This window comes from Ipomoea nil, unplaced genomic scaffold (genome assembly GCF_001879475.1).
Source record: "Ipomoea nil cultivar Tokyo-kokei standard unplaced genomic scaffold, Asagao_1.1 scaffold1509, whole genome shotgun sequence".
Lineage (NCBI taxonomy): Eukaryota > Viridiplantae > Streptophyta > Magnoliopsida > Solanales > Convolvulaceae > Ipomoea > Ipomoea nil.
Window position 1 is genome coordinate 2,950,379 of NW_017617937.1, and position 24,696 is coordinate 2,975,074.

The following is a 24,696-nucleotide window of genomic DNA, read 5'->3' on the forward strand; positions in this document are numbered from 1 at the left end:
TTATCTCTGTTCCTTGATAAGCGTATCAGCATCAGGCATGTGGATATGAGTGGTAGTTGTTTGGGCCAGTCCGACCGATCACTCTGGCACACGTAGTTTTGTTCAAGAGCACCACAACTTTAGGGTTGGCCTTAACTGCCGTTTTGGAAAGGTGTGACCAGAATGGCACGTACTGTTGAATGTGCGGGCACATAGGGTGTGGCTACAAGTATACAGCACGTTATGGCACACTAGTTTGGTATCCAGTGCACACAAGACAGTATTGGCAGTCCTTGGTGGTTGCATTTGGCAGGGTGGCACACACACGTATTCCTGTGTGCACACTATTATCTCTGTTCCTTGATAAGCGTATCAGCATCAGGCATGTGGATATGAGTGGTAGTTGTTTTGGCCAGTCCGACCGATCACTCTGGCACACGTAGTTTTGTTCAAGAGCACCACATCTTTAGGTTTGGCCTTAACTGCCGTTTTGGATCGGTGTGACCAGAATGGCACGTACTGTTGAATGTGCGGGCACATAGGGTGTGGCTACAATAATACCGCACGTTATGGCACACAATTTTGGTAGCCAGTGCACACAAGACAGTATTAACAATGCTTGGTGGTTGCATTTGGCAGGGTGGCACACACACGTATTCTCGTGTGCACACTATTATCTCTGTTTACCCAGTGCACACGAGCTTGAGTGCATATTCTGTTTAATCGTTTTACTTGGTCCGCACTAGCTAGTTTAAGACAGAATGAATTAATCGATTCACGTGAACACATATTGCTATGATAAATGGAGTCGGTAGCTAGTTATCTGTACACAAATACATCATTAAAGAATGTGAAGAAAATAATTGGCAGTACATCAGTCAGGCACACGATCCTAGTCTCAAGTGCACAGTTCGGTTTTCCTATTTGTGACCTGTGGTCTTCGTCCGTAACTCGCAGTTGCGACTATCATGGTGTCCGTATGTGTTGCATGTCCGACACTTCCTTACCCCCTTGGCTGCTAGTGTTGATGCAATCTCCTTTGTTGACTTGAAACGCTTACCGGAACCCTTGTTTTTAGCGATTGCAGGGGGTGGACCTTGATGTTTGGTGATGAGGTGGACCCACAGATGCTCCGTATGATATCGCTTTTTGATGCTCTAGGTTCGTCCTGGGGTATGCTTTCTGCTGATTTCTCTCTGTGTGCTTTTAGTAGGTGTGCCAGCTCAGATATTTTGTCGTTATTACCGTATGCATACCCAACACACTTGAAGAACTCGTCAAATACGGTTCCCATTCCTGCAGCCCCGTCCACGTGTTCGGTCGAACCATTCTGGTTGGTGTTTGCGTAGATCTGCGTGTGATTCCAGCATGTGTTGCGTGACCATCGTGGTAAGATATACTGGCTCGGTATTCGGTCCAGATTTGCAGCCTTGAATGCCAAGAACACATGTTTGCACTGTATCCCAATCCTATGGAACATCTTGCATGTGCACTGTACTGTTGTGTTTGTAGAATTGTACTCCGCTGAATATGTCGACTTGTTTATGTCCTCTATATCAAATTTGATGGTGCATCCTTCATTTGTTTTCTTAACAACTTGGGATGAGAAGCATGCGTCGACTATTTCTTTTTGGACATCGTAAAACACTTCGACGGTGTACGTTGTGGCGGCTTGACGCTCTAGTAATAATGGTGTTTTCAGCTCTGGGAATTTTCCGTCACATTCTGCGTTTAGTTGCAATTGGTAGTGGCGCTGTTTGTATATTGCTTTCTCAAACTTTGTGAAGAACTCTGTTAAACTTAGATGGGGGGAAGTGCATTTGCTGAATACGCTATTCTCCGACTCTGACCTCGATGTTGTTCTGAGTAAGCCTCCCATGAACACGTCTTTGAAGAATACTGGTATACATTGTGTACGTATCTCGTACAAGTGGTTAAACCATTTGTGCTCAACTAGATTATAATCCTTCATGACTCTTTGCCAGGCTGTTTCAAATTCTTCAATTGTTTGCAACTCATTCCAAACCACGTTGTTTAAGCTTGTTAGGAATCCATCACTCTTAGCTAATGTTGGCCCTACCTTCTCGCAAACCTTTGTCATGATGTGCCACATGCAGTATCTGTGGCGAGTTGTATCAAATACTCTGGCTATTGCAGCTTTCATTGCAGGGTCTTGGTCGGTAACTGTGCATGTTGGAACTTTACCCATTGCGTTTTTGAAGTGTTCGAGCAGCCAGGTGTAGGAGTCCACATCTTCTCGAGCGATTAGTCCTGCTGCAAATGTCACGCTCTTCTTGTGGTGGTCAACCCCGGTGAATGGCACAAACACCAACTTGTACCTACAGCCAACAAATCAAGGGGTGGGAGAATTTTAGTAGTTAGTTATTTGTATTTGTAGGATTAAACCACAAAGCAGAAAATTCTAGGGATGTGCACACATTGTCCTACACAAAGGCATATCATGTTAATCTGTTTTTTGTTACATGGGAGGCACACACTGAGTGCCTGCTGGGCACACACGTGCCCGGTAGCCTTCTGTTGCTGTGGTGTTTTCAAGTAGGGTATTCGGCAATCCTGTGCCCATTAGGCACTTGCAGGGTGCATCTAAGCACACTGGTTTAGTGTATGCACCAATATCTACAATGGTGCACACAGAAACCACCACGGTGGCACATACATACACATTCTTTTTTGCGTATCAGCATAAATTAGAGCATTCAGGTGGCGAAGATAGTGGGGGTTACCTGTTTGTACCGTATGTGGCGTCGAATGACATAGTATCACCGAATAGGTTGAAATTGTGGCGTGCCTGAGGATCCGCCCAAAATATTCGGCACAGTTGGTCTAGCTCGTCAACATCGTGGGCGAAATAGAAGTCAGGTGGCGCGTTTTTCTTCTCCGTATACTTATCAATCACTAGTTGGGCATCTGTGTCTTCTATATATGCCATTATATCTCGTTTGAAATTACCAAAATCTGTTATTGTAGCTCCAACATTCTCAAAACCTCCTACCATCTCTTCGTATAGTGTAAAGCTCTTGCACGACCCGATGTTTGCGTTTGAGCAGTTGATGATGAAATTTTGGTGGCCAAGGTCAAGTTTTCGATTTGCCTTCATGAATGGTCTAGAAATGGGTGTGCATAATGAATGGGTGTGGCGTTCCTCGATTGAGTTTACCTCAAAACTATCACCATCTAATCGCTTGAATACTATTTTTGCATTGCACCCCACTCTGTTTGTGACACGGCGCCTTTTAGTTGTGTTCTTGTGATCAGTTGTCAGTATGCCTACGCCATCCCCATCGCCCGTAGGAAGTTTGAAGCCTGCACGTGAGCACAACACATACTTCCATGTGATGTTTCCATGCGGGTCCCTTTTCTCGGATGCACGACGCACGTCAAATCCAGTACTTTTTGCGTAAGTATGGTAAAACTGAAATGCAGCTTCCAAACTACTAAACACTTGACCCGCGAAAGGCTTCTTTGTGGCTTCACACTCTGGAGTCCAGTACTTCGTTGTGCCAGGAGAGATGTTGATAACACAGCCTGTTGAGCAGTGTTCATTTGTAGAGCAATGAAAAGTTATTAATACAGAATGTTGGAAACCGATATCTTTGGTTTGTGCCATTATGCACCCCTATTGTGGGGTATTGACCAGTTTGGCACATTCGCTAACACGTAGAGGCACACACGCCGCATCTGTAGCAGATATTTGGGTTTCATCCCTAATTGGCACGTATATGATCACATATGTGCACACATGCTATTCTGTAATTACGAGCGTAGGGTACATACAATGCCCCGGAATTGTACAGTAAAATTAGTCGGCACACAGCAGGGGGTGGTGTTTCCGTCTGTGCACTTTAGTGCCGCAGGGTGTGCCGTTCCACTCATCTGCCGGCTTGCATAACAGAATTCAGCAGTTCAAGTTCTATTTAATTCAACAATCGGATGACAAACACCGTAATGGGGTTTCAGGGGACTTACTTTCGTTGTTGTTTGTTGCCGCCATTGTTTCCGGTGTGTTTCTTGGTCGTTTCACGTTGTTTGCCGGGCTTGGATGCAGTCGCCGTAATTCGCAGGGTTGCGTTGGAATGGGTGTGGACAGCGTGTAATTGGAGGCCGGATGTATTGCTGTATTAGAGTCCCAGTATATTCCTTCTTGTTGGCCTAAATTCTAGGGATCTAATCGGCGTGATTATTTAATTCAAAATTATTAGGGTGCTAAAATTACTCTTAAAACCTTTTCTATTCTTTATATTAATAATTAATTGACTTAGATCCAAAGGCTGGGATGGGTTCTTATGTTCTCACCTATTAAGTGGTTCCTACATGAAGGCCACCCATATATATATATATATATATATATATATATATATATATATATATATATATATATATATATATATATATATATGCACCTACATACGTGCACTGTTTTTCTTTTTTTTTAGTTAGTCGCCTAGGCCGTCTAGGCGCTACTCTACCGCCCGACTAGCGCCTAGCGCCTATTACAACCATGTGAAAAATATATTACTTTTACATTAAAATGTAAAAGTATTACATTTTCCTACAAAATTATTATATTTTCCCTAAGTAATAAACATTTTATTTCTGTAATAATATTACATTTTTTAGTATAAATATTACATTTTATTTTGACCCGTCTTTACTTCTTTGAGACGTGTCACCCAATTGATGTTACTAATTTGTTTTCCATCCATAATCAAAATTTCCGTGAGATGATAAGAAAAGTCCAGTTGCGGACTGAAATACAGAAATAGTCATCCATCCAAACGCGTTGCCTTTGAACACTTAAGCAATTATAAACAATTGAATGAGCAAAGCAATCAGTCATCACTAACGATTACTCCATAGAGATGCGGCTCATCATCATCTTCTTCTCATTTCGTCTCTTTATTATTATCACACTATTATTTCCATTGGTTGTTGTGGGGTTTGATGACTGCGGGGAGAGCAGGTGCAGAAAAGGCGGTCCAAAAATCCATTTCCCTTTCAAGCTAATTAAAGATGGCGATGAGGATGCGGAGCACTGTGGGTATCCTGGATTCGAGTTATCCTGTGATAACAATGGCAACACTGTGATGGAGCTGCCGCATGAGGTGCAATTACAGGTTGATGAGATTGACTACGCGTCCCAGCAGATCTTCCTATCTGACCCTGCTGGTTGTCTTTCCGGCAAGATGCTATTATACCTTAATTTATCTCTATCTCCATTCCAATATTCTAGCACATCATCCTCCGATTATTACTCCCTATTCAACTGTTCTGCATCCATTGATTCTGATGAAGCTATTTATGGTTGGTTAATTTCCTGTGTTGGTGTTCCTGGTCACCAAGTATATGCCTTAGATTCCTCAGTTTCACTCGATGAATTCCCGTCCCCATCTTGCGTAAAGTTTCGTGAAACTACATTCCATTATCCGAGATATCCTTTTGAGAATACTCTTCAACTTAATTGGCTAAGTCCATTTTGTTCCACATGTGAGATACAAGGCAAAAATTGTGGGTTAAAGAACCATAATAACATCACACTGGGAGTTCAATGCCTTGGCACACCAAAGAAAGCTGGTAGGTACTCTGTTCTGTTATGTTCGTTATTGATTGTTGATTTCTTTCATATCATCATTTGAAATAATAGTATGTAACAATGAAGCAGAGCGCCCTCTAACTTTATTTCCCCCAAATTTATAACAGATCCACCAGGATCCAAAAACCCAATTGTTGCAGGTCATCATACTATACTCTTCCAATTATTTTATTGTTATGTTTATTCAGTCTCATTATATATATTCCCCAGGAATAGATATAATATGTCATTCTGATTTGTTTTCTCCAACATATATATATGCAGGTGCCATTTTGGGCTTCTTTCTGTTGGCATTTGTCAGCTTTGGCGTCTACCAGTTTTACACCACCGGTAAAACACAAAAACAGAACCAGAAAAGAGTTGAGAAATTTTTGGAAGATTACAGAGCTATCAGGCCAACAAGATATAGCTTTGCTGATATCAAGAAAATCACTAATCACTTTAGTGAGAGACTGGGAGAAGGAGGTTATGGAATTGTGTACAAAGGGAAGCTTTCCAGTGAAATTCATGTTGCAGTCAAAGTGCTGAATGATTCCAAGGGGAATGGAGAGGAGTTCATCAATGAAGTTGGGATAATAGGAAAGATCCACCATGTTAACGTCGTTCGTTTGGTTGGCTTCTGCGCAGATGGATTTAGACGAGCACTGGTGTACGAGTACTTACCAAATGAATCCTTGGAGAAATACATATTTTCAACAGGTGGCTCAAAGAATGTTGCCCTGGGTTGGAAAAAGATTCAAGAAATAGCCCTGGGTATAGCCAAAGGAATTGAATATCTCCATCAAGGTTGCGACCAACAAATTCTTCATTTTGATATCAAACCCCACAACATCATCCTAGACCACAACATGAACCCCAAGATATGCGATTTTGGACTTGCAAAACTGTGCTCCAAAGAGAAAAGTGCTGTCACCATGACCGCTGCCAGGGGAACCATGGGTTACATTGCACCCGAAGTTGTGTCTAGGAACTTTGGCAAAGTTTCTCACAAGTCAGATGTCTATAGCTTCGGCATGTTGCTTCTGGAAATGGTGGGTGGAAGGAAGAACTTCAATGGTAACAAAGGGACTAATGACAGCCAAGATAGTTTTCCAGATTGGGTGTACAATCACTTAAACAAAGGAGGAGAGTTGCAAATCAGAATCGAGGAGGAGGATGATGAAATGATAGTGAAAAAACTGGCGATAATAGCTTTATGGTGCATCCAATGGCAACCGGTAGACCGGCCTCCAATGAAACAGGTCGTTCAAATGCTAGAAAAAGATGGACACGACTTGGTGTTACCCTCCAGCCCTTTTGTTGCAACAAATGTGACTGATGTCCCTCCTGTTCTAGCCGAGACTTTTTACATAAATTAGTTTTAAGTCCAAAATTAATTAATAATTTGTAAAAAAATTTGTAATAAAATAACTAAGTGTATTACACCTTACATGACATTTGTTATTTCATGAATTGTTAAGTAGCTAATTAAGTAGTTAAGATTTAACTGTTAAGGAGATCATGACTTCTATAAATAATGGAGGGTGTAGCAATGCTTTTATTATTATTATTATTATTATTATTATTATTATTATTATTATTATTTTGGACAAGGAGAGGGAATAACCCGGCTTAACAACTACTGAGCAATGGTGTTGCCAGTTTTCCTAAACGGCGCTCCACGGTAGGATCTGGCGCCCATCCTATCTTCCCACATCACCTCCTCGACCACCGGAGGCTTGTCGTCCAGAAACTGAGCCCCCATATCGTGAGAGAGGGCAATCGCAACAAGACGGTCAGCTACCCTATTTTGCTCGCGAACCACATGATTGAAGACCACACCGTGAAATTGACGGCTTTCACGAGCACACCGCCAGGCCGCCCTCCACAGTCTACAACAAGCTAACAGCCATAGCGCCAGTCCGCACTTCAAGTTGCCGTCCCCGGCTCCCTGTCGCTCGTCGTAGATTCATAGGCTTCGCTTTGTAGCTTGCAGTCTTACACTCTTGCATCTCGCATATCTTGCAGGTATGTATATGCTATTTTGTTGTATTACTTGTATAGTTGTATACAGAGTAGTCAGATTATGGAGTACATATATGACAATATGAGCATGACTAAATGAGTTAATGCTTAATGATAGTATGAGAGTATGAGCATGGCTTAATGTAACTTGTATAGTTAGTGACAGTATCCTGATTAGTCAGATTAATTCAATATTAGTGCTTGTTTGGATTGGATCATTTGGATTTCGGACTTTGTAATTTCTATTCAAGTATTCTACTACTAATAATTAATGCTTGTTTAAATTGGATTATTTGGATAATTTGATGTGTTTAGTCTCATTAAACTACAACTTTAGCTTATTATTATTGTTGTTGTTGTTATTTTTAATTTAGCAGAAGTTTTACTGGTCTATAGGCTACTTTGAGAGTTTTGCATAAAATGTCTTATTGCATAAGCAAATTGAAACAATAAGTCCAAATCTGAAAAGCTAAGAAAAGTAGAGCTTTTGATTAACTAATTGACCTTAATTATGAAATGATCATTTTATCCTTACCATTCCTAACATTTATATCTCTCTTGTTGTTGTTCAACTACCTTGCCCCTTTTTCTTTTTGTTTTCCTAACGACAATATTAATATTTTTACTCCGTATTTCTTTTTTATTTCACTTACCCTTTTGGTAGTAGTAGTACCTTTATAGGTCATTTTATATTTTGATATACAAAATCAACTAAAATAAACAACTAATTTACCAAATATTTTTTTTACAACTAACTAAAATACTATAGTCAAACCAACTAACACAATCAACTATTAGCTAACTTAATCATCTATTGAACTATCAATCATTTCTCAAACACCCCTTAAGTAATCCAAAGGCATAGCCTTAGCTAGACATCAACTTTTGAATGACCAAAACAATTCGACTGCTATGCGATGGACCCAAGTCCACCTTGCAAGGTGGATCTGAATCAAAATACACAATTTATAAATTGAATGTTCACAATTTACATACTTAATATTCAAAATTCAAATTGTGAAGATTCAATATGTAAATTGTGAATATTTAGTATATAAAAATTGTGAACATTCAATATCTAAATTATTTATTTTTAGATTCGTGAACCCGAGTTCGCAGAATAATTTGACAAAGGCACTGCTGTGGGCCGGAGGCATCCTCAATGTACTTGTCTCTGGTATCCCAATCGTTATATCGTAGACCAGGTCCACGGTAAAAATTGCCCTGGTATCCACGGCTGACGGCTCGAAGAATTGTGGAATTTTGTGTATACAATACAAATTTCCTCAAGGAGACTTGGCGCATTAATTAATGATATAGACAGGTCCATAGTATTTATCTTCATTGCATCTTATTTTTTCTCTCTTCAATATTATTTGTATTTAGGATTAGTTTGGAAATTTCGCTGAAAGTGATTTTCTCAAATTTTTAACATTTGGCTATCAATTAAAAAGTAATCGGAATTCTCTCTTCAATATTATTTGTATTTAGGATTAGTTTGGAAATTTCTCTGAAAGTGATTTTCTCAAATTTTTAACATTTGGCTATCAATTAAAAAGTACTCATTCCAATTAGCTATTTTAATTAAAAAAAATATTTTCTAAGATCTTATTTAGAAAATATTTTTTAAATTCTTACCTCACGTTCAATTTTCTCTCTCCCTCTCCCCCTTTGAGTGATGTCAAATAAACGGGTTTCCTTGTCATATGTTTAGTTATTATTTAAATAGAAATAGAATTGGGGTGCGCTAAGCAATAAAAATCTTGACCGTATCATAGCTTAAAGCCTCAAAACATTAAAAAAAAAAAAAAATCTTCAATTTCTTTAGTTTATGCTTATTACATTTATAGATGACTCATTAAAATATGAATTAAGTTAAACAAGACCAAACAATAAAAATCTTAGCTTGACCCAAACCAAACAATTAAATTACAAAAAATATTTATGTTAATAGAAGTTGTTTTAAGGCAGTAGAGTGAGATTGTAAGAAAAGTTGACTCGTGGACTTGAGTCATCCAAACGCGTTGCCTTTGACACCAACATTTGAATTATCAAAGCGACTGTTGTGGTCCGGGAGGCATCAGGATAAGTAATTGAACCCATTCTTAAGTTATGGACTAAATAAGGAAAAAAAATTGTATTTGCAAATAATCCTTTGAGTCCTGCTTTGTTTGTCACATTGGTAGGTTAAATTTCTGTCATGCTCATGTTTTGGTTAAGGCGGTAGGTGCTGATTCGATTTGTACCTATTGAGACTTTATTTTTTCGGTCTTTTTGATCACTTTGCTGAGTTAATTTATTTCAACTTTTTCCTATAAAAAAAATAGAATGACAATGAATCAGGAGTGACATATGTATTGCTTACCCAATTAATATAGTGAAACATTGTCACATTGCCACATTGCCACATAGTGCAATATGATCGATCAACATAAGACGTGGGGGCCGGGTACGGTACGTAATTGAAGACAATGCCACAGCGTATATATAAATATAAAAGATAGCATCTAATTACATACACAATTACTTTAATCCACAATTATACGAATGTTGTGGGCATTAGCAGAGTTGGCCAAAAATTGTATGGATTCAGATGATTCTGGCATGGAACTCTGTTCATTATCTACTTCCATAACTCCCTCCGTAATGAAAGCGTCCGTTGGCATTTGCAGCAGCTCAACGTCTCCTTCAAGCATTTCAACCACTCTACTCATTGAAGGCCGCGCAATTGGGCTTGTTTGGATGCACCAAAGCCCAACTATGGTCATCTTCTCTGTAATTCTCTTCTCATTCTCATCTTCTTCTCCCATCTCAATTATCTTGCCCTTGTTGATGTCATTGTAAATCCAAGACGGGAAATATTGACTCGACTCGTCTTGCTTACTAATTGGTGTTCTCTTTAGGCCTAGCATTTCCATTAATAGCATTCCAAAGCTATATACATCAGCCTTGTGAGAAATGGCCCCGATGCTTCTGTTGACCAACTCTGGTGCTACATACCCAATTGTTCCACGGGCTGCTGTAAGCGTGACACTACTTTTATCAACAGGAAAATGTTTTGCAAGACCAAAATCAGAGATTTTTGGAACGAAATTATCATCCAAAAGAATATTGTGAGGCTTGATGTCAAAGTGCAAAATTTGAATGTTGCAGCCCCGGTGTAAGTACTCAATCCCACGGGCTACTCCCACTGCAATCTCAAACTTTTTTTGCCAATTCAACAAACAGGCATTAGCTCCTTGGTTAACATACCTGTCAAGAGATCCATTAGACATGAAATCATACACAAGAGCACACTTGGAGTTTTGTGCACAATATCCGACAAGTCGAACAATGTTAACATGATGAATCCTTCCCATGGATCCAACTTCATTGATAAAATCTTGGCCATTAGACTTTGACTTGCTTATTATCTTCACCGCAACATAGCTGCCGCTTCGAAGTTTACCTTTGTAAACAGAACCATAGCCCCCTTCACCTAACTTCTCCTTGAAGCCCTTTGTCATATTCTTAATATGTCTGTAAGAGTATCTTATGGGCAAGAGATTAAAATCGGCGCTGAGGAAATTCTCTATTGCATCAAACACCGACAGGTGCCTTTTTCGCAATTTGATGATTAGAATTACAATTACACTTGGAATTCCGATTACAATCTTTGGTCCAAAGATTATCACTGCAATCCAACGTGTAGAGATTGATGATAGTATGTCTATAATATAAGTTTAATTTGTATAGGAAAATAGAACTAGAGGCTAGAGACTTACATCCCAGATGTTTGGCCACACCTGCAAAATATATAGTATTATAAATTTTCATTAACGATTATACAAAAAAGACTGGTACTGGCATATTTAAAGATCAAGATTGAATTCTTACCCCCAAGACCATCCATGATTTCGTGTAATGTACGAGCACCTATAATAATAATAATGATAATGTAATGGAAATCAAGTAAATTCGAGACAATTAAGCTGATTGGGTGTTCTGAATCTTCAATTAGTAATTTTACTAAAATAAATTTTCATGCTTACGTACCGTTGCATTTAACCTCATGTTTCACGTCATCAAGGTAACACAAATGTCTAAACAGACAAGAGTCGTAACAAACAGCGTTGAACCAGAATAGCTCAAATCCATACATCAAAGCATCATGGATTTCCAATAGACTGCTACTTACATTCTTCTCTTGAATTCGCAAGGAAGTCATAGTCATGAGCTCAACCCGGCATGAAATTCTTAAATCTGATGCATTAAGACGGCCTACCTTAGCATAAGTGTAGACCCCGGAACCACTGCTTTTATTATTCCAACACTCTTTAGTGGTTTCCACTAAAGCAGAAGACTTCATTGGGAACTGACACCTCAAGAAAATAATCGGCACATATGTTGCGGTTGCGATGTCATATGGAGAACGGTATCCAAAAAAACTGTACTGAGCTAAATCGAATTTGGGGAAGGAGCATATGTTGTTTTCTTGTACATTGGGATCAACCACACGGATAGTGTAGTTGCTGTAATTGATGGATTGAACATAGTATTTCTGGGAATTTAAAGTTAACACTGTTCGGTTGTGTTCACAGGTTAACTGGTAATCCAGATATCCACAAATTATTGGATCGCCATTTAGTCGAAAAGGGAAGGTAATATTGTTGATGTTCCCACAAGAACGGGTGCACTCGTTATTGGTAAACCAATGGGATTGGATAACAAGTATGCTTAGGACGCATGAGATGACAAGTATGCATACGAGGAATAGTGTGATAAGGTATTTTGATCTGAAGCCAAACATTTTGTTAAGGGGTGCTTTGATTTAGCAATGGATCGGATTGGATTGGAAGATGAAGGCTTATTTAATTAGTTTACAAGATATATAAGAATAGGAATATAGGATGCTCTTTTAGTTCAATTATTTTCAGTTGACTGAGATTGATATATAAGAAAACTCCACTTGTGGACTCAAATGTGCTATCCATTGATTTATTGGAAAGCATACTCAATTGTTACTTGAAAGTGTAAATCCTTGTGTGAAGAACATAAATCAACATAACAAGCTGATTACGGCCTCAAATTAAGAAGACCAATACACAATTATTATCTAAAATTAAACTTAAAATTTTGTGACTAACCAATCAACCATGGATGAGTGTACATTAATTTGAATCAAACTTTGTATTTTGATATGAATATTCATCGGTAAATATGTGCGACACATCATCACATCTTTTCCGTGATATTTATTTGACTCAATCAACTCCCCACTTGATTTTATGTATGTTGTTAAGAAAACTTATTTGGCACATAAAGACAAAATTTCCAAATGCATGGAAAGGTCAGTAAGCTCACGTCCACACCTCGCAGAGGAAATACAGACAAGTTTTCACAATCCTTGTGCTCCATCTTTATAAGCATGCTTCTTTGACTAGAATATAATGGAAAAGGTCTTTCTTTCTTTATGATATATGTATAATTTCCATCATTTTGCATTGAGTATATATATATATTCTCATTCTAACATATATCTATCTCACAAGTTTTCTTCTAACTAAAACAATAATCATAATAAGTAATATACTAATTTAATATTTCACAAATTTAATTATAACAGGTAAGAGAGAAGGATATATGTATTTCAGTATTTGTAAAGAGGAAAAATCAGCTCACCTCACTTTTTTTTTTTTTATTACAGGGAAGGGATACCCAAATATACTATTACATCCCACATAAGGGGCATATCGGATACCAGTGGACCACAAGCCACTTGATCAGCTCACCTCACTTTGAGCACAAAGATTCCTTTTTATAGTTAGCAAATTGACCGTCTCACGGCCGATTTTCATCTATGAAATGTGTTGGTCGGTTTTCTCATAATAAGTCTTACACATTTCCTCATAAATATTATAATTTTTCTCATAAATAACTTTTCAATCCCTAATATATTACTTTTTAATTTAAAAGTATTATATTTTTTAATAAAAATGTCACAGTTTTCTTCATAAGTGTTATATTTTCTCTCATAAGTAACAATTAATCAATTTATCCATTTTTTTTTTAAAAAAAAAAACAAATATCATGGCAGTTACTAGTTGGCAACCACCCTGACGCGTAAGTTAACTTACTTGACCCTCTTCGTTTTCTTTCTTTCTTTTTAAAAATTAGAGCCCAAAAATTTACCAGATGAACATGTTTTTTTTCTCTCCTCAACATATGTAAAAATTCCTCAAAAACATAACAAAAACTCACAATGGGTTGCTCAAAAGGAGTATATTTTATATTTCAAATGAATATAACTATAAAAAGGAAAAATGGTCAAATATGCCCTTCAACTATAGGTCAAAATGCAATTAGCCTCTTAAACTAAAAAAAAAATTCTATATTAGACACTTTTAACTTTTTATTTTTATACAATTAAGTTAATTAACCGGTTACTTCAAAGTAATCAGTAAATTTTTTTAATTAAAAAATTAATTAAAATAAAAAACATATTTTTAATTCAGATAAATTAATTAAATTAAAAAAATGCATCTGGACGAACTTGGTCACGAATAATGTATTTAGAAAAATGATTATTTCTCTCCAATTTTTTACACCTTATTTCTCAATGATATTACTAATTTAAAATTGGTCCACTAGATTAAAAAGGTTGAATAGTCAAAACATTTTGGAATAAAAGCCAAATTAAATAGACCACACCAATGTAATGAGAGGGAGAAGACTTGCTGCTGCCCTTTTGCAGACTCTCAAATGTGAATGACCTCAATGATCTATGTCCTTCTGGCTCTTAGACAGCTTGTTTTACAAGAATGAGTTGTAAGACCAAAATCTCATTTTGATTGAATTCATCTGGTTTAACGCTGAATATTGAACACACTTTTTGAAACTTTCTTAATTAACATTGAATTTGAATTCGACAACACATGTAGTAACATATGATTACCAAGCATATATTTGAAAATTTATTATATCTATCTTACAATAAGGTCCACATAATATGTAATTAAGGTAGTAGTAAGTCGAACAAAACAACAAAATGATAATAATGGGGCCATCTAATTGCACACCGCGCTAAAGTCATTACATAAGTCATACCCCCTTTAATCCACAATTATACCTATGCTGTTGGAATTAGCAGAATTGGGCAAAAATGCTATGGATTCTGATGATTCTGGCATGGAAGTCTGTTCTTGATCCACTTCCATAATTGGCTCCGAAAGGAAGGTATCAGTTGGAATTTGCAGCAGCTCAACATCTCCTTCAAGCATTTCAACCACCTTACTCATTGAAGGTCTCGGAATTGGACTGGTTTGGATGCACCAAAGCCCAACTATGGTCATCTTCTTTGTAATTCTCTTCTCATCCTCATCTAATTCTCCCATCTCAATTGCCTTGCCCTTATTGATATCATTGTAAATCCAAGACGGGAAGTATTGACTCGACTCATCTTGCTCGGTAACTGGGATGTTCTTTAGGCCTAACATTTCCATCAGTAACATTCCGAAGCTATAAACATCAGCCTTGTGTGAAATGGCTCCAATGCTTCTGTTGATCAACTCTGGCGCCACATACCCAATTGTTCCACGGGCAGCCATAAGCGTTACAATGGTTTTATCGGTAGGAAATAGTTTCGCGAGACCAAAATCAGAGATTTTTGGAATGAAATTCTCATCTAGAAGTATATTGTGAGGTTTGATGTCAAAATGTAGAATTTGAATGTCACAGCCTCGTTGCAAGTAATCAATCCCATGAGCTACTCCTAGTGCAATTTCAAACTTCCTTTGCCAATTCAACAAACTTGCATCAGCTTCCTGATTAATGTATTTGTTAAGAGATCCATTTGACATAAAATCGTAGACAAGAGCACGCTTTGAATTCTGTGCACAATATCCAACAAGTCGAACAATGTTGACATGATGAATTCTTCCCATGGAAGCAACTTCATTGATGAAATCTTGGCCATTAGAGTTGGGCTTGCTTATTATCTTCACTGCAACATCGCGGCCACTTCGAAGTTTACCTTTGTAAACAGAACCGAAGCCCCCTTCTGGCCTTCTCCCAGCTTCTCTCTAAGGCCCTTGGTCATACTCTTGATGTGTTTGTAAGAGTAGCTGATGGGCAACAGATTATTCTCAGCGCTGAGGAAATTCTCAATTGCATCGAACACTGATAAATGCCTTTTGCGGAATTTGATAATTAGAAACAGAATTGCGCATGGAACTCCAATAATAATCTTTAATACAGAGATTAGCCACGCAAGTTTGGCCACAACTGCAAAATATTACAAATTTTATTAAAGTAATTATACTAAAAAGAGTGGTGCAGTTATATTTACAGAGCAGAGTTCGTGAGAAGAGATTGAGTTCTTACTCTCAAGAGCCATCCGTAACAAACCTACAATAATATTGTGATGGGAATGGAGTTAGAGATCGAGAAGATGTAGAAGCTAAGTGAGGAAAATTTACTTCTCAATCTAGTAGAAAATGGAAACTAAAGACAAATAATTAAGATTATATTCCAATAAATTATATATGTATGCATGTGATCTAGCTAGTACAAGTCACCTATCATATAATTCTTACCGTAGTTGTGCCAGCAGGTAATCTCATTTGTGGTGTCATCAAGTCCACATGCATTACTCCACCAGCAATTTTGATCACAAAGAGCCTGGAACCAGGATAGCTCAAACCCATACGTCAAAGCATCATGGATTTCCAATAGACTAATATTAATCTGAGACGACACATAATTATTTTCTTGAATTCGCCAGGAAGTCATAGTTATGAGCTCAACCCGGCATGAAATTCTTAAATCCGATGCATTAAGAGTGCCTAACTTAGCATAAGCGTGGCCTGCAGAAGAGTAAAATGGAACATTATTATTCCTACCACTACTGCTTTTATTATTCCAACACTCTTTAGTGGTTTCCACAAAAGTGGAAGACTTCAATGGAAACGGACACCTCAGGAAAATAATTGGCACAGTAATTAAAGGAATTGGATGCAACTTTTCCCAGGAATCTTGTGTCCTCTTGGCACGTAATATGCTATATGGATTACCACCGTGGTATCTAAAAAAACTGTACTTTTTTACAGCTGCAAAACTGTACCGAGCTACAGCATATCGGGGAAAGGAGCACATATTATTGTTTTCTTGTACATCAGGATCAACCACACGGATAGTGTAGTTGTCGTAATTGATGGACTGAACATAGTATTTCTGGGAATAATGTAAAGTTAACACTGTTCGGTTTTGTTCACAGGTTAACTGGTAATGAGGATTGCCACAATGTTTTGGATCAGTATTTAGTCGAAAAGGGAAGCTGATATTGTGGATGCTCCCGCAGGAAGAAGGATTGCAGTGGGTGGTATTGGAATGGCTTGAGAAATGGATAACAAGTTTGTATATGACGAGGCCTGAGATGACAAGTAGTGATATGAGGAACGGTATGAGAAGGTATTTTGATCTGAAGGCCACCATTTTGTTCTGGCTAGCTAGGGGTGGGATGATTTGGTTTAGGAATGGAAGAAGCTAGCTCAAGCTTATTTAGTTATTTGTCAATTATATAAGATAAGATGTTCTTTTAATCCGGCCAATTATTTTGAGTGGCCGGACTTGTGAATAAGAAAAGTCCACTTGTCAAATCAAATGTATTATCTTTGAAAAACTTCACCCTTAATGAATTTCAACCAAGTAATTTTAGAATTCTATATTCTAAGACACACTAGAATTCATTCTCAATCTCCCTATATTATTAAGAATATTACCATCTATCATTTAGACTCCTATGTATTCTTATAAATAATCTTTTCATCATGTAATTTACATATCATGGATTGATCTATAATAATATTATTCCGAAAATTATTGTTCTCATATGGTATAAAGAGATCAAACGATCCATGGCTAGAAACCTTATACACACATAAAAGAAAAATACATCTTTGGTATTGTTTCTCCCACCACAACCTGATAAATATCCTACAAACTGCCCATCACTTTATCTCCATTACACATACTTCCTTAAACTATCTGTTATGCAAAACTCAACTTATTCACTTTCTCTGTAGTTAAAATGTATACGTTGACTTGTCATATGTTTAGTTATTATTTAAATAGTATAGTATTGAGTTGTGCTAAGCAATAAAAAATCTTGACAGTTGCTCGAAAATTTAAAAAAATAGATTAATTTTTTCTTCAATTTCTTTAGTTTTATTACATTTATTGATGACTCATTGAAACATGAATTGGGTTAGACAAGACCAACCAATAAAAATCTTAGCTCGACCCAACCTAACAATAAAAATTTTAATCTAATTTGGCCTATATCCAAAAAAAAAAAAAAAAAAAAAAAAATTACAAAAAATATTATGATAATAGAAGTTGTTTTAAGGCTGTAGAGTGAGATGATAAGAAAAGTTGACTCGTGGACTTGAGTCATCCAAACGCGTTGCCTTGGACACCAACATTTGAATGACCAAAGCGACTTCTGTGGTCCGGGGGGCATCAGAATAAGTAGGTTCTTTGTAGCTTTTGAAAACTTGACACATAATGAATAGATTGATCTTACTAATTGAACCCATTCTTAAGTTATGAACTAAATAAGAAAAAAAAAATTGTATTTGCAAATAATCCTTCGAGTCCTGCTTTGTTTGTCACATTGGTAGGTTAAATTTCTGTCATGCCCATGTTTTGATTAAGGCGGTAAGTGTTGATTCGATTTGTACCTATTGAGACTTTGTCTCTCTCATTTTTTTTAATCACTTTACTGAGTTAATTTATTTCAGTTTTACCTTTTCAAAAAAAATGGGATAACAATGGATCGAGAAAGTAGCATATGTATTGCTTACACAATTAATATAGTGAAACATAGTCACATTGCCACATAGTGCAAGATGATCAACATAAGACGTGGGGGTCGGGTATGGTACGTTGAACACAATGCCACATAGTATATAAAAATTAAAGATAGCATCTAATTACATACACAATTAATACCCGGCCCTTTAATCCACAATTATACGAATGTTGTGGGCATTAGCAAAGTTGGCCAAAAATTGTATGGATTGAGAAGATTGTGGCGTGAAACTCTGTTCATTATCTACTTCCATAACTGGCTCCAAAAGGAAAGCGTCCGTTGGCATTTGCAGCAGCTCAACGTCTCCTTCAAGCATTTCAACCACCCTACTCATTGAAGGCCGCGGAATTGGGCTTGTTTGGATGCATCAAAGCCCAACTATGGTCATCTTCTTTGTAATTCTCTTCTCATCCTCATCTTCTTCTCCCATCTCAATTGCCTTGCCCTTGTTGATGTCATTATAAATCCAAGACGGGAAATATTAGCTTAACTCGTCTTGCTTACTAATCGGTGTTCTCTTTAGACCTAGTATTTCCATCAATAGCATTCCAAAACTATATACATCAACCTTGTGAGAAATGACTCCGATGCTTCTGTGGACCCACTGGTGCTACATACCCAACTGTAGGCACTCTGTTACGTTCGTTATTGATTGTTGATTTCATTCATATCATCATTTGAAATAACAATGAAGCAGAGCACCCTCTAACTTTATTTCCACAAATTTATAACAGATCCACCAGGATCCAAAAACCCAATTATTGCAGGAACGAAGCCATAATTCTAGAAAGATCAGATTAAAACAAAACTAATGTAAATCCGATAAATGTACCAGCAATTTCATTATTTCTAATAAAATAAATTTATTGAATTTGCCAAGCACCTTGTGCTCAAATGGCATGTAATTATCTCTCCCATGTGGGAGGTCATGAGATCAAGCCCCAGTGGAGGTGTTGTTGACTCTTTGTGCTTCATTAGGTTGAGAAAGTATGTTTGAACATGTACAACAATTTTATAGTTCAGTATAAAAATTAGATATATATTTTTGAGTACTACTGACTCTATTCTATATAATTTTAAAAATTATATAGAATCACAATTAATTTTAAATTAGACTCAGGTTACAATGTTACATATATATAAACATGGTCACAATGCCATATAGTTCCTTATCATCAACATAACATGTGGGGTATGGTACGTTGAACGCAATAATGCCACATAGAATCTAATTAATTACACACTGCGCCAAAGTAATAAATTACACTTTAATCTAGAATTATAGCAATGCTGTCGGAATTAACAGAATTGGGCAAAAATGCTATGGATTCCGATGAATGTGGCATGGAAGTCTGTTCTTGATCCACTTCTATAACTGGCTCCCAAAGGAAAGTATCATCAGTTGGCATTTGCAACAGCTCAACATCTCCTTCAAGCATTTCAACCACCCTACTCATTGAAGGCCTCGGAATTGGACTGGTTTGGATGCACCAAAGCCCAACTATGGTCATCTTCTTTGTAATTCTCTTCTCATCCTCATCTTCTTCTCCCATCTCAATTGCCTTGCCCTTGTTGATATCATTGTAAATCCAAAACGGGAAGTATTGACTCGACTCATCTTGCCTGGTAACTGGGACCTTCTTTAGGCCTAACATTTCCATCAGTAGCATTCCGAAGCTATAAACATCCGCCTTGTGTGAAACGGCTCCAATGCTTCTGTTGATCAACTCTGGCGCCACATACCCAATTGTTCCACGGGCTGTAGTAAGCGTTACAATGCTTTTATATGTAGGAAATAGTTTTGCGAGACCAAAATCAGAGATTTTTGGAATGAAATTCTCATCTAGAAGTATATTGTGTGGTTTGATGTCAAAATGTAGAATTTGGATGTCACATCCTCGGTGCAAGTAATCAATCCCACGAGCTACTCCCACTGCAATTTCAAACTTCCTTTGCCAATTCAACAAACTTGCATCAGCTCCCTCGTTAATGTATTTGTCAAGGGATCCGTTAGACATGAAGTCATATACAAGAGCACGCTTAGCATTCTGTGCACAATATCCAACAAGTCTAACAATGTTGACATGATGAATCCTTCCCATGGAAGCAACTTCATTAATGAAATCTTGGCCGTTAGAGTTGGGCTTGCTTATTATCTTCACTGCAACATCGCGGCCACTTCGAAGTTTGCCTTTGTAAACAGAACCGAAACCCCCTTCTCCCAACTTCTCCTTGAAGGCTTTGGTCATATTCTTGATGTGTTTGTAGGAGTACCTGATGGGGAACAGATTGTTGTCGGCGTTAAGGAAATTTTCGATTGGTTCGAACACTGATAGATGCCTTCTGCGGTATTTGATAATTAGAAACACAATTGCGCATGGAAATCCAATTATAATCTTTGTTCCGAAGATTATTATAGCCGCAAGTATGGCGGCATCTGCAAAATATTAGAAATGGCATTAACGAAATTATAGTAAAAAGAGGGTGTACTGTTATATTTACAGAGCAGTTGGTAAACTTGTGACAAGAGATTGAGTTCTTACACGTAAGAACAAGCTGTATTTTCCACATTAATATATCTGCATACAACAATATTGTGATGGGAAAGAAGTTAGAGACATGATCTGCAAAAACTACTAAAATGGAACTAATTAATGACTCATTAACATGAAACATAATGAAATATTAATCAGGCCGGACAGAATTGAACAACATAATAATAAATTAAATTATATGATGATCGATTGGATCTCTGTTTCCTGCTGCGGGCATCCAATGAATTCAAGATAAGTCACTTTTCATTCTTACCATAGAAGTATCCGTAGCAGCTAATCTCATTTTTGAAGTCAAGGTAACACCCGCCTCTACTCCCGCAATGCTGTTTACAAATAGCCAGGAACCAGGATAGCTCAAATCCATACATCAAAGCATCATGGATTTCCAATAGACTTCTACTTACATTCTTATTCTCTTGAATTCGCAAAGATGAAGTCATAGTTATGAGCTCAACCCGGCATGAAATTCTTAAATCCGATGCAATGAGAGAGCCTAGCTTAGCATAAGCATAGCCCCCAGGCCCAGATGAATCTTTAGTACTGCTTTCATTCCAACACTCTTTACTGGTTTCTACAAAAGCAGAAGACTTCATTGGGAACGGACACCTCCAGAAAATAATTGGTACAGTAATTAAAGTTGAGTCTAGCCAGCCGCCATCTGGTGTCATCTTGTCAGGTGTGGCGATGCCATATGGATAACTGTCATAGTATCTTAAAAAAGTGTAGTGAGCTAAAGCATATCGTGGAAAGGAGCAGATGTTGTTTTGTTGTACACCAGGATCAACCACACGGACAGTGTAGTTTCCGTAATTGATGGATTGGACATAGTATTTCTGGGACTTTAAAGTTAACACTGTTCGGTTTTGCTCATCACAGGTTAACTGGTAATCGGGATTGCCACAATTTTGAGGATCGGTATTTAGGCGAAAAGGGGAGCTAATATTGCGGATGCTCCCGCAGGAAGAAGGGTTGCAGCGGGTACTGGAATGCCTTGTGAAATGGAAAACAAGTATGCATACGATGGACGAGACCACAAGTATAGATATGAGGAATGGTATGAGAATTAGGTATTTTGATCTCAAGGCAATTCCAAGCATTTTGTTGAGGGGATCGGATTGGAGGTTCGGTTTAGGAAAGGAACGAAGGCCGGCTTAGTTGTTTTCCCCGGCCACATAATTATTAAGATATATATGCTACCTGTTTTCCGTAATTATCTTAGGTCTTCAATTTCTTAATCTGGCTTACATCCAAAGAAAAAAAAAATACAAAAAATATTAAGTTAATAGAAGGTGTTTTAAGGGTGCAGAGTGAGATGATAAGAAATGTGGGGTTGCAGAGCTATGTCATCCAAACGCGTTGCCTTAGACATCAACATCCGAGTGACCAAATTCCAAAGCAACTGCGGTCGATCGGGAGAAATCATCCAATGCATTAGTGTAGATTGATGTTAAACATTTGATTGGGAATGATATATGTATTATTGACATCAAAATAAATCAATTAACCCTATTAACTATCAACTCGTTAAACCAAACACAATCAACTATCAGTTAACTTAATCAGCTATTAACTATCAGTCATTTGTCAAATACCCCATAAGTCATCAAAAGCCGTAGCCTTAGCTATACATCAACATTTGAATGACCAAATTAAAGCAACTGCTGTGGGCCGGGAGGCATCATCAATCCAGTGCTTTGGTTTAGCAATGGATCGGATCGGGTCGGATTGAAAGACGAAGGCTTATTTAATTAGTTTACAAGATAAGAACGTACGGGATACTCTTTTAATTCAATTATTTTCAGTTGATATAAGAAAACTTCACTTGTGGATTCAAATGTGTTATCCTTTGATTTATTGAAAAGTCATCTCAATTCAATCGCTATTTGAAGGTGTACATCCTCGTGTGAAGTCTATCTTATGATTCTAATTGATAAAAAATCACAAAAACCTTAATTAACTTAGGTTGTTCATAGTTGATTGTCAACTCAAATCAAGAAAGTCAATAGACAATTCTCACATGAAATTTCAATCAAACTTTATATTTTGATATGTATATTCATCTGTATGTAACCATGTGCGACACATCATCACATCTTTTCTGTGATATTTGACTCAATCAACTCCCTTGAATTTATGTTCTTAAGAAAATTTATTCTGCACATAAAGACAAAATTCCCAAATGCATGGAAAGGTCAGTAAGCTCACGTCCACATTGTAAGCTATACACATGATTTGATCGATGTAGAAAATTCTAACTTAAGCTTGTGGACCTAAAACTAGCGTGTAGGCTTGGAAAGCTTTGGCACTTCACAATCATACTTAATGATATTTTGGGATGACATTTGATTGGGAATGATATATGTATTATTGACATCAAAATTAATCAATTAACCCTATTAACTATCAACCGGTTAAACCACTCAACACAATCAACTATTTTTTTTTTTTTTTGGGTGACATTGAGGCTCTCAAGGGAGAGCATTATCTAATCCTTAAGTAAGGAGTACAATCAACTATTGATGAATGTCTAAAACTAATACTTATTCCTTGCATGTTTTGGTACTTTTTGCTTGTTACTTATTCTATTATGGAGTCATTTGGTCACTTATGGAATTATTGCGTGTGTTAGATGATTTGACAAATAAACAATGTTTTGAGGCATTTAATGAAGTATTTGATCAAGTTTTTGGAACCACCTTAGCACGAAAGCACAATTGGATGACCAAAGTAATAATTTTTGAAATTTTGGGATGGACCATGGCGAGACCTGCGGCCGAGGAGGGCATCGAAGCATTCCCAAAGACCTTAGAGGCCTCCCCAACTAGCCAAGGGTGTGCCCACACCCGTGGCTAGCAGACAGTGTGCACTGTCTTGTGGCCACGGGTCTGGGCACACCCTTGCTTGCACTTGTGGCCACTGTACAGTGTGCATTGTTTTGTGGGCACACCCTTATCCGCACCTGTGCTCAGCCTCTGCAACTTTTTAAAGACACTTTCTCCCTTGTTTTAAAAAGAACTCTTTCCACCCCAAAAACTCATCTTTCAAGGCTGCAATAGAGAAGTTTTTTATTTATCTCTTCCCTTTACTTTTCATTTATGCTTTCAATTACTCCTTTAATATTGTGTATCTATTGTTATATTATGAGCAGCTAAGGTTTTAGGACTTGGATTTTGTTTGATTTCTTAATATTGATGCCTATTTGAGTTGTATTGCATAAAGGGGATTATTTGGGTGATCTAGGGTTGTTGTGTGAAATGGGTTTGTTGAGAAATTTGTGTATGATTGTTGGATCACAATTATATGCTTGATTTGGAGTGTGTTTGTTGCTACGAGAGTAGAGCTTCTACACTAGCCACACATTCACACACTTAATACCCAATACGAGAGTATTTTGGGTGTTAAGAGGAATCTTTGCCTTGTGTTCTTGTTTGGGCATCCTTGGGTTGAATTGTCACGAGAGTGGAGTTCAATGTGAGGTTGCAAGTCCAAATAGCTACGAGAGTGGTATTTGGACACTTTTGTGCATCTCACTTACCCTATGCTTTGATTTAATTCCCTAATCCTTAGTATAATATTTGGCATCTTTGCTTGAATCAACCAAGTCTCGGTCCTTTGTGTTGATTGTCTATTTTGTTATTTGTTAAATCATATCAAACCAATTCTTTTACAATATGCCTAGCTTCTATAAGGATAGTTTT

The 24,696-nt window shown here is 37.4% G+C and overlaps 4 protein-coding genes and 1 pseudogene across 5 annotated transcripts in view; 1 reads left to right on the top strand and 4 right to left on the bottom strand.

Annotated features, from left to right (window-relative positions):
- LOC109188936 (rust resistance kinase Lr10-like) overlaps positions 1-24,696 on the top strand; it is a 51,023-nt gene that overhangs the window by 18,992 nt on the left and 7,335 nt on the right. The window contains exons 2-4 of one of the 2 annotated variants that reach the window (XM_019339594.1): positions 4,876-5,571; positions 5,698-5,730; positions 5,855-6,976. In XM_019339594.1, the coding sequence (XP_019195139.1) occupies positions 4,876-5,571; positions 5,698-5,730; positions 5,855-6,948 (1,823 nt within the window). In that variant the 3' untranslated portion in view covers positions 6,949-6,976. Of the gene's footprint in view, positions 1-4,875; positions 5,572-5,697; positions 5,731-5,854; positions 7,028-24,696 lie in introns of those variants that run through there. The other variant, XM_019339595.1, reaches the window with a different exon arrangement.
- On the bottom strand, positions 9,930-12,174 carry LOC109188940 (rust resistance kinase Lr10-like). Its single transcript, XM_019339598.1, has 4 exons — positions 11,630-12,174; positions 11,471-11,509; positions 11,359-11,379; positions 9,930-11,267 (listed from the first exon to the last, which is right to left on the bottom strand). Exons 1-4 carry the CDS (start codon positions 11,940-11,942, stop codon positions 10,123-10,125), a joined length of 1,518 nt encoding a protein of 505 aa, XP_019195143.1. The 5' UTR covers positions 11,943-12,174; the 3' UTR covers positions 9,930-10,122.
- Positions 14,539-15,866, bottom strand: LOC109188944 (annotated as a pseudogene).
- On the bottom strand, positions 16,136-17,115 carry LOC109188845. Its single transcript, XM_019339481.1, has one exon. The coding sequence runs from the start codon at positions 17,063-17,065 to the stop codon at positions 16,136-16,138; it is 930 nt and encodes a 309-aa protein (XP_019195026.1). The 5' UTR covers positions 17,066-17,115.
- LOC109188933 (LEAF RUST 10 DISEASE-RESISTANCE LOCUS RECEPTOR-LIKE PROTEIN KINASE-like 2.1) lies at positions 19,632-22,174 on the bottom strand. The gene is made up of 3 exons (XM_019339589.1): positions 21,252-22,174; positions 20,987-21,022; positions 19,632-20,880 (listed from the first exon to the last, which is right to left on the bottom strand). Exons 1-3 carry the CDS (start codon positions 22,093-22,095, stop codon positions 19,712-19,714), a joined length of 2,049 nt encoding a protein of 682 aa, XP_019195134.1. The 5' UTR covers positions 22,096-22,174; the 3' UTR covers positions 19,632-19,711.